This window comes from Cetorhinus maximus, chromosome 13 (genome assembly GCF_964194155.1).
Source record: "Cetorhinus maximus chromosome 13, sCetMax3.hap1.1, whole genome shotgun sequence".
NCBI classification, from domain to species: domain Eukaryota; kingdom Metazoa; phylum Chordata; class Chondrichthyes; order Lamniformes; family Cetorhinidae; genus Cetorhinus; species Cetorhinus maximus.
Window position 1 is genome coordinate 58,062,253 of NC_135891.1, and position 19,605 is coordinate 58,081,857.

A 19,605-nucleotide genomic window follows, 5' to 3' on the forward strand; every position below is an offset into this window, starting at 1 on the left:
CTTAGGCCTAATTGTGGTGTCCGAAAACTGATCGACCCCAAGAATTTCAGTTAACTGATTCTCAACCTGTATTCCCATTGGTGGAATGATACAGAATGCCAAAGGTGATTTGCAAAAGCAGCATGAAGGAAAACCTTCTTCTGCAGCGAGCAAATAGGATTTTGAACGCCACTGCCCGAGTATGGTGAAGGCCAATTCAACTGAGGCCTTCAAAAGGGAATCTGAGAATCATCTGATCAGAAAAACTTTTGCAGGGCTAGGGAGAAAAGATGGGGCAGTGGGACTGGATGAGTTGGTTTTGCAGAGAGCCAACATGCACACGACAAGCCGAATGACCTCTGTCAGTGCAGTAACCAGTGTATGATTTGAAATTCAATGCCCAGGTCTTCATGTAATGCTAGGCAATGTTTTAGATGCAATTTTCAAACCTAAAATTGAAGTGTTACACTAATGGGAATGATTTGCAACAATCATAAATCAGATCTTTAAGTTGGAAAATGTGAAAACTAGTTTGAAGCTTCACTTGAGTTCTAGGCATTAAAACTGCTGGATACTAAAAAACTAAAATACGATTAGTGCAGTTGGCCCTGCCCTGGATTCCTCAATTTGTTCATATTGGCCTGCTGGGTTACCCATACTCAGATGATGTGTGCTTCCAATGGCCTAAGTCATCCAAACAGGCCGCGGATGCTGGCCAGAATTTGGGCTCATGACTATGGTTTAGTTACTCCCATTGCATATGTATAGACATCAGGCAAATCATCCCCCTTCCTTCTTGCTACAATCTGATGCCGATCAAACTAATGTCAACAATGGCCCCTTCAGTGAATTCAAATTTATTGCAAAGAATATCTTCAAACTAAAAATATTTAACTGCTGAAACTTAAACTGCATATAATACTGCTTTCCATCTTTGGAAGAGGTCATCAGAATTGTGCATCAAGTAGATGGAATAGAAAAGGCAATCAAAAGACTTATTAGCCAGCACAGAAGCTATAGAATCTACTGAAAATAGTGCCCATGTACTAAAATTAGAGATTACAACAAATTGATGCTTTCAGTTAAGAATGTTCAGTTGAGCCAAGGATGCAAAGGCAGCACTGCATTAAACAGAAAAATTAACATTGTGTAGACTATAGTGCTTTAAAATTGCCCCTGTAGAATGGGAGGGCAAATGAATATAGCTACATGACTGTCCATTCATCAGTTTCAAAATTGTTGTTTCAAATCTGGTTATTAAACGATCTTGCTTCATCAGTTCTATGAATTTGCACAATTCCATCTGCAGACAGAATTAATTTTAAAATCACCAATTGTCTAGAGGCTTGTATTAAGATTTGTGGATAAAATTAGTCAAAGAATGACATTCTCTTCAGTTCCAGGATGAGTGTGGGTAAAGATGAAAAATGGCGCGAAAATTGTGACAAGAAATCATGCACATGTTAAAGCACAAAGCAAAGTCACTGCAGAGCGAGGAACCGAAAAGTTATAGTACTTGTGACCTGTAGTGAAATGCAAATCTTTCCAGGCCACTTCAAGTGGCTGAAATTATTAAAACTCAAATGGCTGGAAACATTAAGCTTTTCCTGTTTACCTTCCCTTCTGGACATATTCTATCAAAACACCAAAATGACCTCAGCATTCAATGCAGTCAGTGCATGTAATACAGGAAGAAGTCCCTAAGAACAGGACATCACTGTCAGCAGTTTTACAAAAACACTGCTCTAACTAACTGGTTTGGTTTTGCCTTTCAACACCCTAGGTATAAACACACAAATCAACAAACAACTTGCATCTATGTCTTTAATGCAGAGAAAAGTGCTTCACAGAAACACAATCAGACAAAAGTTGACACCAAGGCAAGTGAGAAATCTTAGGACGGGTGAGATAGGTTTTAATGAGGGGGGGGGGGGGGGGCTCAAAGAGAGGTCGAGACACCAACACTGAGGGAAACTCACCCCTTGAAAGTATCATCCGTGTTTCTATTGGTGGGGTAAATAAGGAGTCATCACATCGCTGAAAGGAACCTTGCCAAGCAGGCAGGCAAGTTAATGGTGCACGTTTTTAGTCCTGGGCCAGGGATTTTTATCTCGACAATGTAAACATTATAACCTGTATATTTTTAGTTAAAAATATTAGCTTGCACAAACATCATTGAAAAATAGGAAAAATCATCCAAGTGCAATGTTGTCTGCATTGAGTAAAGCTTTTTTCATCTATATATTTGCTGTTCAAAAATGTTCTCAATGTACTGCTGTTCAGGAGAATAAAGGATTTTACACAAATCAGGTCAAAAGAGAAATCAGTAAAATCAAAATCTGACCATATTCCTGCAAGTGTAACTGGATAGTCCACTCTAAATACTGATGACAATTAAACTACAGCAGTTGCCAGTGATTTAATTAATGGTTTTGTTCACCTATCTTGTTCACCTATCAACTACTGTAAACTATTATCTTTGGATTAACAGATCTATATAAGGAACAGATTACAAATCCTATCCAAGTTCTCCGCCTCTACAACAAAATTCACCAAAATCACCCAAACAGGCATCTCCTCAGGCTAGTGAAAAAGGTCGGTCTCGGGAATCTGATGCGTACCACTTGACCGATAATTGTTCTGGCTGTCTCCAAAGCAGACAGTCAGCGGTTGCAATCAGATTCAAGCAGGAAAAAAACCCACATTGGATTATGCACACGCAAAAGCAAGCAAAGGACTACAAAGAGGGAGGGGCAGAGGTCAGAAAAACATTTCGAAGGGAGGAACTCCATAATCAAAAAGCCGAAGTTCCGCCAAATCGCTGAAATTTCTCACCCTGCAACCCTTTGTGTTGGAAAGCATATTCTATTGCATGGTGGGAAAACCAAATTGCAAAGATAACTCAATATCAATGCAGGAATTTTTGAGAAAGTATGATTCTCCTTGCTATAGATTCAATGCTAGCAATGAATGTTATACCCTGATTTTGAACATGGCTGTGATATCCAATATGCTGGTGACTTCAGTGGATGCTGCTGAGATGGGACAGACCGTCATTATGCTCCAAGTACGGTAACCACCCCGGATTCTCTCTCTCTACCTCCCACCGGCCAAAACAATGTGGGTGACAAATAGCATGCGCCACCCTTAACTTAATATTCTGTATTAAAAAAGCCAAACATCTGTAAAATATTAACAGTGAAGACATTACCGAGCTAGCAATACCACTGGAAATCTAGTGTGTCTTATGCCGGACTGGGGAGGCTAGGACCAAGTTTTGATTAATCAAATGGCCAATTATAGTCCTTTCATTGTTTGCTGCCCACTGGAGCATCTTCATATCTCTAGGGTCTGGAACAAATGGAATGTCAGCCCTAATTACAACCATTATCTTTGTCATTGTTGTGCCAGTCAACTTACAAAAAATATATTTTAGGCAATACAGCAAGGAATCTGCATGCAACATGCCTTCAGTCACTAAAATCAGTAAACAGAGAAATAAATGTACATAAACTGAGAAAAAAATTCAATGTCAGCTTTGCTACTTGAGAAAAAAAGTTACTAGAAATGACCGTGGACTAGATTTTGGGACAGCTGTCAAAACTATACACTAATTTTCACAATTCCAAGTCACACCTAGCTTTAGTTTATTTGGTTACATTTTATAACTTGACTAATAGGCAGGTTGTAGTTTGACATGTGCACCTACTAGTCCAAACTACTTTTTATCAATTGTATAAAGTATCCCATCTTTTGTCTGAACTTACAGCCCAAGATTCCTCCACGATTAAGATGCCTTCACATCTCCTAACTTTAATGTCACTGGCACTGCTCAAAGTTTCTTTCGCAATAGATCATATGGAGAATAGAGCAATTTTCTAAAGTTTGTTCCAAGTAAATCAATCCCAAAAATGAAATTTCCAATTCCCAAACATTAAAAATATAACTGAAAATCCTCATAGCACAGATTTGTTCCATCTTGAACAGACAGACCTAATCAAATGCTTATGGTTCAGTTTAGCAAATGATCCTTTGATCTGATGGATGATGAATTGGCATTTTGTATGGCAATCATTAATGACCAACACTCATGCTGGCAGTTATCAAGGCTTGCACTCAAAACTATATCAAGTTAAGCAGTTGTTCAGAGAGGGCTATGATACTTAATGCCCAATTCATTTATGGAAATATCTTACCAACATGTGTTTAGAAGTGATACAAGCTTAAGACAACTTCAAGCAGGCTTCTGGAGAGAGAACTACTTTACGAAAAGATACTTGGGAGAGTTAATTGCAGTCTCCAAAGCATCCTGAAGTCAGTAAATTGCAAACACTGAACATTGCTAGGTGTACTATTTTGAGGAGGAACTTAGGCACTCAAATTTGAAAAGGGAATACATTTCCAACACCGCATTCCTCCCCACCAATGCAGATGTACAAAACATCCTATCTACAAGGACACAGCCTTCACATGCATTAGTAACCTACATAAGCTGAAGACATTAGTTAAATCGCATTAGGTGCGTTCTGAAGGTCCAGATTGTAAAATTATTTCATGGGATGGGGATGTCACTGACTAGGCCAGCATTTGTTGTCCATCCCCAATTGTCCTGAGGTGGTGGTGAGCAAGTGGTGGGGCCATTTGTGGCAAGAAAGACCAGTGCTGTCAGGAATGGAGTTCCAGGACTTTGACCAAGAGACAGTGCAAGAACGGCGTAATATTGTTCCAAGTAAGGATGGCTTGGAGAGGAACTTGCAGGTGGTGATGTTCCCACGTATCTGCTGCCTTTGTCCTTGGAGGTGCTAGAGGCCATGGGTTTGTAAAGTGCTGCCGAAGGAGGCTTGTCAAACTGCTGCAGCGCATCTTATATATGGTATGCACTGTGCAGTGGTAGAGGGAGCGAATGTTTATGGTAGTGGATAGAGTGTTGATCAAGCAGGCTGCTTCATCCTGGATAGTTTCAAGCTTCTTGGGTGCTGTGGGAGGTGCACTCATCCAGGCAAGTGAAGAATATACCATCACACTGCTGACTCGTGCTTGTAGATGTCAGATGGACAGGAGACGAGTTAGTCACCGCAGATTTCCCAGCTTCTGACTTGCTTTTGTAGCCAGTCTTTACATGGCAGTACAGTTCAGCTTCTGGATTAATGGTGATCCCTGGATGTTGATCTTTATACGTTTTAGGAACGTAGGATTCAGAGCAGGAGAATGCCATTCAGCCCTTCAAGCCTGCTCTACCATTCTTATGACCACAGCTGATCTGGTTGTGTCTCAACTTCACTTTGCTGTGGAGTTTTCAACATGCTACTCACCCAGGTAGCGAATCAGTCAAAAACCTGCTCCTACCGAGTTTCACAAAAGTTAATTCCATCAATGGTTACTAGGCAGATCAGGAGCAAAAAACTAGAAAAATTCACTTGTCCAGTTTACTAAATTCAAGTAGAATCAGGGGTCAAAATTCCATCCAACTACAAAGCGGCAATGGCAGCTGAAACAAAAGTGACATTAATATTGAACTTGAAAGCTCTAAACACAAAATGAAACCAACTCCATCAGCACTTAGCTGTATTTAAAATGAAACTTTTCCTGAATGCCCTTTCTTCCTAAAGGGCAGTTACAGGGAAAAAGAGTCATTTCCTTTTGGGAACAGGCAAAGCAAGCTGCAAACTTCTATAAAAAACCTAAATTGTATCTCCAATACTCAAAAACAAAATCCAAAACTGTTGATGTTGTTCTTTGACCAAAAACACTACTCCAAGCAGAAAGATTACAATTCTGATTTTATCATAAGTGAAATCAACTTTTATCAGGTCTTGCAGCATTGAACTTGTCAAAAGTTGTAATGACAACAGGTTCAAATGAAGATAGTGGCCATGGATGAGATATCAAGAGTAACGAATCACCTGTTATTGAGGATAAGTTCAAGTGGATTAAGTCAACAATGGCTTCAAGTTGCAACTCAATAAAAGGACAAGGCAGCTGTTGCAACATGCAGAATTAATTTCACACCAGAATGCAAGTTTGCGTGCTGGACAATAAGCCAGAACTTGACCTACATGGAAGATTAAAGGGTGCATACTAACCTTCTGACAGCAGTACTTTTATGTTGCACTAATATGGTACTCTGGCTTTTATGAATGAGAAAACATATAATATTTCATTAATCTACTGACCCTGGGCTGTGTGTAGATACAATGTTAGTAGACTTTTACTGCAGAAAGCGAGTCTACAACCTGCAGGGAATTTGCAGGTTTCCCTGACTCTCTCCCTCAGCCCTGGACCAAACACTGGACGAAAACGGCCAAAGACAAATTTTTATGCACACCATCTACTTGTGCATATCATTGTGCTGTACAAACGCAACTGAACTCGACGTCGAAGAACCAAACTCACCTCTTCCAAATAAAACCTGTTTAAAACACTCTCCCTTTGCAAGTTTTAAGAATTTCCATTATGTGAAATGGGAATTCAGAGATGCGCAGGCTGGAAGGATGGACAAACCAAAGCTTCAAACTGTTTTAGCATATTGTTCCACCCAATCAGGAACAAACTTCTGACTCAATAATTTTCTTAGTCTTGGTGTTTTCCAACTGAAACTACCGCTAACGTCTTAGGAGCAAATAGCATCGAGCAGCGCAAAGGTATTATAGTTCAATTCTGAAATTGTGGTAACATACCTTTCAAGTAGTAACAGGTAGGACATTAAAAATCAAGTACTGGATTCAGTTGGAATGTCTGTTTCCAGATACTAACCATTTATCTTGCCGTATTTAATGAACATATCCTCCAAATCCTTCCTCACCATGGAGTCGGTGGGCAAATTTCCAACAAAAATGCGCCTCTCAAGATCTCGAGGATCAGCGCTGTCAGTCTTGGTACTTGCACCACGTTCACCACGCATTCGACGTTCTCGGGATGGGCTTCTGCTTCTTCTCCGGGACATCATTTAGAATCCTTTACGTGCTTTACCACGTGAAACAAAAGAGAGAAAATTGCCATTTGCATTAGATTACAGATGTTTGAGAGGAAACTGTTACCAAGTGCCCTGCAAGACAACTTCAAAAATTAGATGAGACTTTCAGAAGGTTAAGAGCTACCACATTCAGGTTAAGAAAAATAATTTCTAGCATTTCATTTTTAGTGTCAGTAGGTAGCTGACAAAAACACTAGACTTTTATACTATTCACTTTTAACTTTTGATAAACAGAGAAGACATCTCTTTCACAGCAACTGAAAAGTTGAGTCCTGTACATTATTTGAGCAAACACTCTTGTACAGTTTAGCTTTGCCATCCAGCTCCCATTGGTTTCCTGAAATATTAGATTGACAGGGACAAAACTAAAAACGTCACCAGCTATTGCAATTAGATAACTTGCCAAATTAACTTAAGATAGAAAATTAACCAGTGATAATTTGTATCATTGCCTATTTCTGAAGCTGGACCCAAGTTTGCTGGTACTAAATTCCACGTAAAATATTATCAAGCAAAACTTAAGCTCTAACAGTAGCTTTGGCAGAAAGCCATTTTTTTTAACATTCCAGGCTTGAAAATGAACATATAAATCTGAACTGCTGTAAGATTATTAGGTTTCACTATCATACCTACTTTAAAAATGAGGACGCAGAAAATGCTCCAACACATATGAAGGAGTTGCTAATATTGTAGATTTGCAAGAAAATGGCAAGGGTATAACTCAGTATATCAGCAACAGCATACTTACAAAGTGATTTGTACTCATGGACTGGTGCCTGACATTCAACAGAATATATCCCAAGCAGATCCGACAAGCAACTGCATCCAAATTCACATTTGTATCGTGTCAGTACAGTCCAGGAAAAAAACATTATACTCACCCAGATGGGCAATGGATGTCCACACCATCTAAACAAGAACGCTGTTCAATTTAAATGAAATTATAGCAGAAGGTAGATTGAATGTAGAAACGAATTCATAGCTATGCACCATGTAAGGATTACATTAAAGGGATGTTATTGAAATTGGCTAAAACTGCATTGCTCACTCCCAGGATCTGTAAACATCTCACCTTCCAATTCCTTAAAACAATCTTAGCCTCTGATTTATATTTTAATACAGAGCAAGAAAGAACGGACACCCCATCATATTCTGATCAGGCTCTCAACCCTTGTGCCTTTCCCAGCAGCTGATTAATAATTTTTTTTTTGTAAAAACAGAGTTAGACATGACGTGAGGCAAACATAGCATGCACCAAAAAGGGAGTGTTTCTTTTTAAACTGCATCACCATAGAGAGACTGAAGCCAGATTATGCAAACATAAAAATTAATAGCTATATATGGAAATTTTAACAATACCCTCAGATTAACTTGCAAGAGGCTTAATGTTCGGCATTTAAATTGTAAAGCAGCTCAAAAAAAAAACATGCTTCCATTCACTGCTAAGAATTTTGTTTTCATATCTCATGAAACACATCCCAAATACTGGGAGGTCTCAGAGGGAAATGAAAATCGTCTGTATCAAGATTAGCATTAGACTCAACAATCACCCACCAGAACACTGATTCAATTTTAAAACTTGCTTTTTTTTTTACTTCATGTGTTTTCAGATAAGTTCCCAAGGCACAGCAGGAAGAGAAGCCATCACAGGCGATTCTCTGCCTACAGCTGGCTAAAGGTGGCTAGAGTTCAAATATCATGCTAGTCCCTCATAGTGCAGAATCAAAATAATATCCTTGGATCCACTAAAGTTACCCCAGGTTCTCATTTTTGGCCAGGGAGCCATACAATCAACTTTTAAGAGCTTACTATTACCCATTACAATAGGTAGGGGCACGGTAAACGATTTCTACTTCAGAATAACATCCTCTCAAATAGTATTTCTTTACAAGCAATCACAAATGATCAAGTTTAACCAGTCACGATGCTGTTTTTGAATACAGAAAATGAAATGCTGAGCGGTACCTTCTGAAAATCTACACATTATTCACAGTAGATCAAATTTAAGTTTGACAGTAAACCTGCATGGTGTTGAAATGCAACTTGAATACGCAACATTTTGAACTTGTATTTAATACTGTGCCCTTCGTGATTACCAGCTGTAATGTTGCTGTAGTGCAATATGAAACTTCCGGCTTAAGTTTGCGATTTACAACTTGAATGTGAAACAGTGGAAAGTGAACAAGTTTTCGTACAAACTTGAACTCGTTGAGCTCCAAAATAAGTGTGCAACACTAGAAGTAGAACAGAAAAAGCTTACAAAATGGATAGATACTTTATTGGAAATGCACAGCTGAGAAGGTATCTTTCAGAGGTAGAAACGCACGGCCTCACGAATCAACCCAAAGTATCAGCACACATAAGGAGACGAGTAAGTGATTTTTTTTTATTCCGCTAAACTGTTTTAAATAGCAACTCAACTGAACTTACAGATGTTTGATTATACAAACTATTGGTGTAAATAATGTACAATTTCGACACAGTGACGCATAAAGAAATCCGTGCCCTTACCCGCTTTGCTGAAATACTACGAACGTAAAATCCGAAAATCGCTGAGCTTGTGCCCAACGGAGCGCCGGCCATTTTAAAAAACAGCTGCCTTCAGTCTGGGAATTTCGGACGTCTCCACAAGATGCCGCCTCTTCTCTCCTCGCTCACTTCATCTGGCCCGCCCACCCGCCCACCGCTGGGGTCCAGCTGCCGCCGCACAGGTCTCCCAAGCGCGCGAGTGCTCCTGACCGACCCATCCTCACCGCTTCTGGGCATCCGCCATGTTACGGAAGCAACGGGAAGGGGTGGGGGTTTCGTTTGATAATCGGGAGTGATTAAAGATGGACGTTCGCAAAATCTGCGAAGACCCGACGCGCCTTCCGCAGCCTCCTCGCCGCGACATGGAGGCACCGACTCGGAGCGCAGTCTCCTGGGACCAGCGCCTCAACCCCTAGAGTCCGCGTAAACGCAAAGCCGGCAACGCCGCCGCGTCCGACTCCGTAAGCCCCAGGCAGCCCGGCCGCGCGTGCCCAGTCCCACGCAATCGCCAGAGAAAAACCGCGCCAACCGAGCTGGCGAACTGCGCCTGCGCGCGGAGTCCTGGTCGTCCACCAAACGAAGCGTTTTTGTTTAAATGACTCAGAGGGGCACCGACCACTAACCGCTGGATAAGCCGGGCGCCAAAGACGTTATTTTGATCGACCTTGTTTCGAGCATTGGTCATCTCTGAAAGCCTGTTGGATTGAATAATGAAGTACTCGGCCCCCTGTGAGCATTGCCCACCTTCAAACCTGCCAGGGGGCAAGGAAGGGGGATGCTGAGGTAGATCAGCCATGGTCGCATCGAATGGCGGTGTTATTCCTGTCGATAGGTGTAATTTGCTCCTTTCAGTCTCTTTCCGATTCAGTAAGAAAACCGCTTTTCAAAATTCACTGTTGCGCAACGAACCAAGAGGGTGAGAATGGGAAACTGAAGGAACGCGGATTGGCTGAAAAGGGACGAATTGGTGGGAGACTCGGCTTCAAATTTTCCTAGTGTTAATTTTACAGATTTTGTTTTAACACTGGATATTTACACGTCCCCCTGTGTAGGTGAAAAGACGAGTCAGGAGGCGGTGACTGACGAAGGAGCTAACTCTCCCGCCCCCACATAACACTGTCCGCCATTTTAAGACGCACCAGCCTTCAGCAACCAGCTCAAAGCGCAGACCCGGACAGCACCTCTCGGCCCACCTCCCTGCTCCTCCAAGCTCACTCTCCTCACACCTACAGTCCCAGCCTCGACCCAGTTTATCATCCTCCACCCAACGTCGCCTTTCACAAAGCCGCCCCATTCCCCTTTGTGTCGGCCATGTTGAGCGAGCGGCCCCTTTGTGCGGAAAGAAAACGGAATGCAGACGCCATTAGAGAGGCGGCGGCTTTCGCTCTAACGTCCAGAGGTGGCTTTAGGTAGTTCGCGCCGGTAGAAGAAAAGCCCGCGGATCCCTTACCGTTGTCCAATGCGAAGTTAACTGCCACCCTCAGGGTCTGATTGTTGTGTGAGCGACACTTTCTCGTCTCCTCAAACGGCTACTGCTCAACGCTCCGCCACACTCGCCTCTCAGATGTAATCAGCAGCAGCTTTCGCGCATGCGTCCTGGAGCACAGTTACGCCAGCTGCGCGTCCGCCAGAGAGACGTTGGTCCCAGCAGCTGTCTGCGCGTGCGCAGGTTCCAGGGGCGGGGCTAGGGAGCGTGCTGTCGAGCATGCGCAGGTCTTTGGGAGGGCGGGGCTATACGGAATGTTGACTGCGCGTGCGCAGCTTTCAGCGCTAAATAAGCGCGCCGCTAGGATGTTCGAAGTGCGCCCGTGATTATTATCGTCTGACACACCCACCTCATTTTTCGAGCGTCTAACCCCAAACTAAACACAATTGGTGAGGAGCTAGTCCTTGGAACAAAGTGAGCTTTGCATATTAATATTATCAACGGTCGTAGAAGGTCGTATTCTGGTGGATACACTGCTCTTTTTCTAGGCCCACCTGAGTTCAACAGAAGCAGCAGAAACCAGAGGGATAACCTGACAGACTCAGAGCTGACCTACGATGAGGTTTCCAGCAGTATTAATTGAGCTGTCAAATTTCGAATATATGTGTTATGAACTTAATGTACAGGACAGGTTTCTTACTTGAAACAGATACCTTTATTACAGAGCTCTTTTAGAAGCCACATACTTGGAACATGTCAATGATTAGAAAGCTTAGCCTCCTGGGTTACCTGTGCTTAGGGCTCATTTGTCAGAACAGTCATGTGACCCCTAAAGGGTTATACCTACAATCACTACATTTCCCCACCCTATAGTTTTTTTTTACATTTCCTATTTACAAAGAATCACTTAATCCATAACATATACATATATGCACAGATCATGTGATTAAAGATTAAGCCTCTGAGATGGTTTTCTAATTCAGTTAGAGCAGCGTAGCTCTACCACTTGAGATTCTCCCACTGGATCGACATGATCAGGAACTGCAGCATCAGGGACATCCTTAGACAGTGGACATCAGATATGCCTTTTCTAGGTCGATTTGTCACCTCAGGGATTAAAGGTTCAACATCAATTACAGGCAGAATAACTGGTTGTTGGAATGTCTCTCTACTCCTTAAATGACCCACATGTTTTTGAACAATCTGGCCTTTCACTTGGAATGATAAGGGTCCAGTTTCAGAGACAAATTATACCAGGGACCCAACTAGGAGCATTTCCAAAATTCTGCACAAAAACTATCTCCCACAGTAAATCTTCAAGCTTTGCTATGAATATCGCAATTCAATTTCTAACTGCTCTGATTCTTCTCTACCTACCCCTCTAAGTTTGGAAACACCAAACTTAACCTTGGATGAAGGCGATGTTTCATCAGTAATTCAGATGGTGTTGAACCCATAGTTACATGAGGAGTCGTACGATAGTTGAGAAGAAAACGTGAAAGTTGAGTTTCTAAAGTACCTCTGGATAACATCTTCATTCCTGATTTGAAAGTTTGCACTGCTAACCCATTTGATGAGGGACGACATGGTGCTGTTTTAATATGCTTGATTCCATTTAAACTCATGAATCTCTGAACTTCCGTACTAGAGAAGAAAGTACCGTTATCCAAAACAATGTCTTCCGGGAGGCCAGGTATACTAAAACATTGGCGCAGTTTTTCAATAGTTACACACAATGTCAGTGATCGAACTTCATACGCATCCATCCACTTAGAATGTGCATTGATCATCAATAAAAACATGGTACCTAAAAATGGACCCACATAGTCTATATGTAGTCTAACCCACAGTCGATGCAGTGGAGCTGAAACAGACAAATTTTGTTGTTGCTGATGCTGGAGACAGTGCTTACCATGCTTTCAATGTCACTGTCTATGCCTGGCCACCAGACCTAGCTTTGCACACGATCTTCATCTTCGATATGCCTGGATGTGCACTGTGAAGCTTTGTCAAGAGTGGTTCTCTTCCTTATGAAGGAACGACGACTCTTGATCCCAACAACGAGATTTCATCTTGACAACTTAACTCTATTTTTCAGGCGTGGAGTGGTCTTATCTCTTCAGACACTGGCGCATTCGACCATCCTTGCAATACCAGGTCTTGGACTTTTGACAAAATTGGGTCCGTGTTTGTCCAATTCCTTACTTGCTTCACACATACAGGTGAAGAGTCCAAGGAATTCAAGACAAGCACAACTTCTTGTGGCACTGGAGCATGTACAATGCTATCTGGTAACGGAAGTCGACTGAGTGCGCCTGCATTTGCAGGATGGTGCATGAAGTTATACTCATACACTGATAATATCAAAGCCCAAAATTGAATTCTTGCTGAGGCTATTGGCGGAATGATTTTATCCTCACTAAACAAAACCATTAGTGGTTTTTGATCCGACACTATGGTGAAATGTCTTCCATGTAGATACTGATGGAATTTCTTCACTCCAAATATTACTGAAAAACCTTCCTTTTCAAGATGTGAATAACCCTTCTCGGCTGCAGAGAGGGTGCTGGAGACATAGCCAATTGGTCTTTCCGAACCATTTTCCATCCTGTGCGACAACACAGCCCCCAAACCGTAAGGAGGTGCATGACAGTGAATTCTTTTGATGGGTCATAATGTACCAGTAGACATGATGAGTGTAATATCTTCTTGACTTTTACAAAGGCTTCATCTTGTTGTGCATTCCATAACCAGTGATGGTTCTTTTTCAATAGTGAGTGTAAAGGTGCTAACACCGTTGACAAGTTTTGCAAGAAGCGACTATAATGATGTATCATGCCCTAAAGATACTTGAGTTCAGTGACATTCGTAGGAGAGGGCACCTCTTTGATTGCCCTGACTTTCTCTTCTACTGGATGCAACCCTTTGTCATCCACTCGGTGACTCAAGTGACTTCTGGCACTTGGAACGTACATTTCTCTTTCTTCAATTGTACACCAGCTTCCAAAAATCTTCTTAAAACCTCTTCTAGGTTGGCCAAATGTTCAGCTTCTGTTGATCCTATGATCAGGACATTATCCAGGTACATCATCCTACTACTCGGGGAAGTCCTTGCAATACGCTTTCCATGGTCCTTTGGAAGATTGCACATGCAGATGATACACCAAAGGGTAGGCATGTTTATTGATACAGGCCCTTGTGCATGTTGATGGTTACATTCCCTCTAGATGTGCTGTCCAGCTCTAGCTGTTGATATGCATGGCTCATGTCAAGTGTGGTGTAGGATCTTCCTCCAGCTAGCTTAGCGTACAAATCTTCTATCCTTGGGATAGGATTTTTATCCAGTTTAGCAGCCTTGTTCACAGTTAATTTGTAGTCTCCGCAAAAGCGAATAGTTTGATCTGGTTTCATCACAGGGACTACGGGCACTGCCCATTCCAAAAATTGGCCTGGCTGGATGATACCTAGCTTCTCTAAGCGGCACAGTTCTGCATCCACCTTCTCCTTTAGGGCACAGGCCTGACCTTAAAGAACTGGAGTGTCGCCTCCGAATCCACATATATTTTTGCTTGTAAGCCTTTTATCTTTCCCAATTTGTCATGAAAAAGCGCTGTTGTACTTCATTAACAGCTCAGGAATTCCTCCTGTTCTCACTTGAAATACTTCTGACTGTAACCAGTCACAGACCAGAAGACTAGGTCCTTCACCTGTCACTATGATCACTGGAAGCTGGGTTGTCTATTGCCTATAGGACACAAGTACTGTGGTGATGCCCTTTACCTGTATTAACTCTCCAGTATATTTCTTCAGTTGAACCGTGGTTTGCTCCAGATTCAGTGGCTGGGTACCTTCATTTAGTTATTTAAATGTGTGTTCTCCCACCATTGTGGTCGGAGCTCCCGTGTCTACCTCCATTTCTGGAGGCTTCCCATTTACCTGAAGGGTGACAGCTATTGGTTCAGTTTTTACTGCTTTGACATTGTATAGGGAATAGATATCAGTATCAGCAGCTTCTGGTTCTGTTATATTGTGCACTTCAACTAACTTGGTCTGCTATCTGATTGTCTCAATTTCACCCTGCATTGCTTTACTACGTGCCCTTTTTTGTGGCAGTAATGGCATTCTGCCTCCTTAAATCTGCAGGTTTCTGGTATGTGGTTACCCCCACATCTGTAACAGATTGATTCCTGAATTGCTGCTGAGATGCTTCCACAATGCCTTTTCATTTTTCGAGCAGCAGAGACTGTCTCCTGCTTCGCAGCTGTCTCTCTGGTTTTCGCGCCACGCCCGGTGGTAGGTTCCTGCCCCAACTGAAGAATGGCGCTATGTTGCACACTCGCTAAAGCCTGTGAGTCCCTCTCAGAACTTTCCATTGTTAGCGCTATTTCTACGGTGCCTTTCAAATCAATGTTAACTTCTGCAAGTAAACAGCACTGAATGGCATTGTCGGGAATGCTAGAAACCAACCGGTCCTGCAACATGTCACTGAGTGTATCTCCGAAGTCGCAGTGCTCAGTCAACTGCTTCAACTTCACTATATAAGTTGCAATGGACTCTCCCAGGATCCTTACTTAAATCTCTGCATTATTACCGATAGCTTCAGCTGAACATACATCTTCACGAGGTCTACTTATTTGTTAAAAGATTTAGAATTGGGCATGTTCGGGGCTGTCAGACTACAGATGTCTTGTTATCACAGACACTTCAAAGAATTGCTTTCTGATTTTCCTCCACTGTTATTTCATTTGCCACAAAATAAAATCCTAGGTGCTCTATGTACTGGCTTCAGTCTTCCATGGAGAGTCGTAAGGGTCGATTCTTCCAAAAAGTGGCATGACTGCTGAGTATACTTTTCTTTCTTTCCTCAAGAACTGATGTACTCACAAGGCGAGGTGCAGCGTTGGAGCTATTTATCCTCGTCGCCAAATGTTATGAATTTGATGTACTGGACACGTTTCTTACTTGAAACAGATAACTTTATTACAGAGCTCTTTTAGAAGCCACATGCTTTAAGGGGACATTTCAGAGTATTCAGAATTAGTACATTCCAACTATAAAGAAAAATTCTAAGGGGAGCACCCACCATCCGTGGTTAACTAAAGAAGTTAAGGGAACCATCAAACTTAAGGACAAAGCATTCAACTCCGCAAAGATGAGTGGCAGGACAGATGATTGGGCAGAATACAAAGAATGGCAGAGTCAAGAGTTTCTAGAGGTTTTTAAAAAGGAAAAGAGTAAGTAAAGTGAGTGTTGGTTCTCTAGAGAGTGAGAATGGGGAATTAATAGTAGATAATAAGGAAATGGCAGAAGAAATGAACAAATATTTTGCTTCTGTGTTCACTATAGAGGATACTAAAAAAACACCAGTAATAACGGCAAATCAGGAGGTGAACGGGAGAAAGGAACTTGATGAAATTGAAATCACTAGGGAAATGGTACTGAGCAAATTGATGGAGCTGCAGGCTGGCAAGTCTCTGGGTCCTGATGGACTACAGCCTAGGGTCTTAAAAGAGGTGGCTAATGAGGTAGTTGATGCACTGGTGTTAATTTTCCAAAATTTGCTAGATTCTGGATAAGTTCCATCAGATTGGAAAGTAACATTAATAACCCCTCTATTCAAGAAGGGAGGGAGACAGAAAACAGGAAACTATAGGCCAATTAGCTTGACGTCTGTCATGGGGAAGTTATTAGAATCGATCATTAGGGAGGTTATAGCTGGGCACTTAGAAGATCTCAAGGCAATTGGGAAGAATCAGCATGGTTTTGTGAAAGGAAAATCGTGTCTAACCAATTTATTGGAGGAGCAACATGCACTGTGGATAAAGGGGAGCCTGTGGACATACTGTACTTGGATTTCCAGAAGGCATTTGATAAGGTGCCACATCAAAGGTTATTACGGAAAATGAATGTTCATGGTGTGAGGAGGTAACATATTAGCATGGATTGAAGATTGGCTGGCTGGCAGAAAGCAGAGAGAATGCATAAATGGGTCTTTTTCAGATTGGCAGGATGTAACGAGTGGAGCCCCACAGGGTCTGTACTGGGGCCTCAACTTTTTACAATTTACATCAATGACTTAGATGAGGGAAGTGAAGACATGGTAGCTAAATTTGCAGATGGCACAAAGATAGGTAGGAAAGTATGTTGTGAAGAGGACATGAGGAGGTTGCCGATGGATATAGAAACGTTGAGTGAATGGAGTTTTGTGTGGGAAAATGTGAAGTTGTTCACTTTGGCAGGAAGAACAAAAAAGCAGTGTATTACTTAAATGGAGAAGGACTACATAATTCTGAGGTGCAGAGGGATCTAAGTGTTCTAGTACATGAGTCACAAAAAGTTAGTATGCAGGTACAGCAAGTAATTAAGAAGGCTAATGGAACGCTATCCTTTATTACAAGAGGGATTGAACATAAAAGTAAGGATGTTATACTTCAGTTATACAGGGCATTGGTGGGACCGCACCTCGAATACTATGTGCAGTTTTGGTCTCCTTATTTAAGGAAGGATGTACATGCATTGGAGGCAGTTCAAAGGAGGCTTCCTTTGGAACTGGAATGAGTGGGTTGTCTTATGAGGAAAGGTTGGACAGACTGGGCTTGTTTCCACTGGAGTTTAGAAGAGTGAGCGGTGATTTGATTGAAGTATACAAGATTCTGAGCAGCTTGACAAGGTGGACGTCGAAAGGATGTTTCCCCTTGTGGGTGAGTCCAGAACTAGGGGGTACTGTTTTAAAATTAGGGGCTGCCCTTTTAGGACAGAGATGAGGAGAATTTTTTTCCCTCAGAGGGCTGTGCGACTATGGAACTCTCTGCCTCAGAAGGTGGCAGAGGCGGGGTCATTGAATATTTTTAAGGCAGAGGTAGATAGATTCTTGTTAGGCAAAGGAATCAAAGGTTATCAGGGTTAGATGGGAATGTGGAAATCGAAACACAAGAAGATCCACCATGATCTTATCGAATGACGGAGCAGGCTGAAGGGGCCGAATGGTCTACTCCTATTCCTATTTCTTATGTTCTTATGAAACAGGTCCATGACTAGAAAGTTCCGTCCCCAGGATTACCCGTGTTCAGGGGTCATTCGTCAAAACAATCATGTGACCCAGAAAGGTAGTAGAAAAGCTTATACTACAATTAGTAGAACACCTGACCACCATTTTATGAGAAATGTGTTTCTTGTTCAGATTGTACTGGACAAGGACAATGCAAAAGAAATTCAGCTACGACATATACAGATGGTAATCAAACCTATCACAAGAATAAAAACTTGACAATATTACAAACTGGTAGCCTTCCATCTTTTGAGATGATCGTTTGTGCCTTGGTAGTAAACTCTGTGTTAAACAGTGCCTTGTGTGGTTCAGGAACCCAACTCTTACATGGGAGTCTTTGCTGCACTGCAGTGGGCTGAAAAGGTGCAGGATTTGTTGACCTCTGTTTTCTCTGAGCCCTCTTCTCAGACAGCTGAACTTTCCTTTTCTGTTCCAAACAGAAAGCCTCCAGCGGTCTCAGGCCATTGAGGGCTATATATTGTGTGTGTCAATGTCTGCCATCTTCCTATCTTGCTTGCGGGTGTCCTTGTAGCAGAGGATGATAAGGAAGAAGTGCTAAATAAACTATCAGCACTTAAAGTTGACAAGGCACCAGGACTGGATGAGATGCATCCAAGGACATTGAAGGAAGTGAGAGTAGAAATTGCAGGGGCTCTGGCCATAATCTTTCAGTATTCCCTAGACTCAGGGGTGGTGCCAGAGGACTGGAGAATTGCAAACATTACACCCTTGTTCAAAAAAGGTTGTAAGGATAAGCCCAGGAATTACAGACCAGTCAGTTTAACTTCAGTGGTCAGCAAAATTCCAGAAACAATTATTCGGTATAGAATTAGTAGCCACATGGAAAAATATGGGTTGATAAGGAAGACCCAGCATGGATTTCTAAAGGGGAAAATCTGTTTAACTAACTTTCTGGAGTTTTTTGAGGAGGTAACAGAAAAGGTCGATGAGGGTAATGCTGTTGATATGGTGTACATGGACTTTCAAAAGGCATTTGATACAGTACCACACAACAGACTTGTGAGAAAAAGTATTGCTCAGGTAATAAAAGGGACAGTAGCAACGTGGATACAAAATTGGCTGAAGAATAGGAAGCAAAGAGCAATGGTCAATGGATATTTTATGGACTGAAGGAGGGTTTGTAATGGAGTTCCCAAGGATCGGTATTGGGACCCTTGCTTTTCCTGATATATAATAATGATCTAGATCTTGGTGTGCAGGAGACAATTTCAGTGTTTGCGGATGATACAAAGCTTGGGAGTGTTGTGAACTGTGAGGAGGATGGTGTGGAACTTCAAAAGGACATAGTCAAGATGATGGAGTGGGCAGATAGGTGGCAGATGAAGTTCAATGCGGACAAGTGTGAGGTGATGTATTTTGGTAGGAAGAACATGGACAGACAATATAAAATAAGGGGTGAAATTTTGAAGGGGGTGCAGGAGCAGAAAGATCTGGGTATATATGTGCATAGATCATTGAAGGTGGCAGGACAGGTGGAGGGAGCATTTAATAAAGCATATAGTATCCTGGGCTTTATTAATAGGGGCATAGAGTACAAGAGCAGGGAGGTTATGCTGGATTTATGTAAGACACTCGTTAGACCTCAGCTGGAGTATTGCGTGCAGTTCTGGGCACCACAATATAGGAAGA

The 19,605-nt window shown here is 42.1% G+C and overlaps 1 protein-coding gene across 6 annotated transcripts in view; it reads right to left on the bottom strand.

Annotated features, from left to right (window-relative positions):
* Window positions 1–11,070, bottom strand: part of ncoa5 (nuclear receptor coactivator 5) — a 42,487-nt gene extending 31,417 nt beyond the window's left edge. For 2 of the 6 annotated variants that reach the window (XM_078555411.1, XM_078555414.1), the window contains exons 1-2: window positions 10,932–11,070; window positions 6,733–6,942 (exon numbers count right to left, since the gene is read on the bottom strand). In XM_078555411.1, coding sequence (XP_078411537.1) covers window positions 6,733–6,925 — 193 coding nt within the window. In that variant the 5' untranslated portion in view covers window positions 6,926–6,942; window positions 10,932–11,070. Of the gene's footprint in view, window positions 1–6,732; window positions 6,943–9,463; window positions 9,937–10,931 lie in introns of those variants that run through there. The other 4 variants (XM_078555409.1, XM_078555412.1, XM_078555410.1 and 1 more) reach the window with 4 other exon arrangements.
* Between the last annotated feature and the right edge of the window lie 8,535 nt (window positions 11,071–19,605).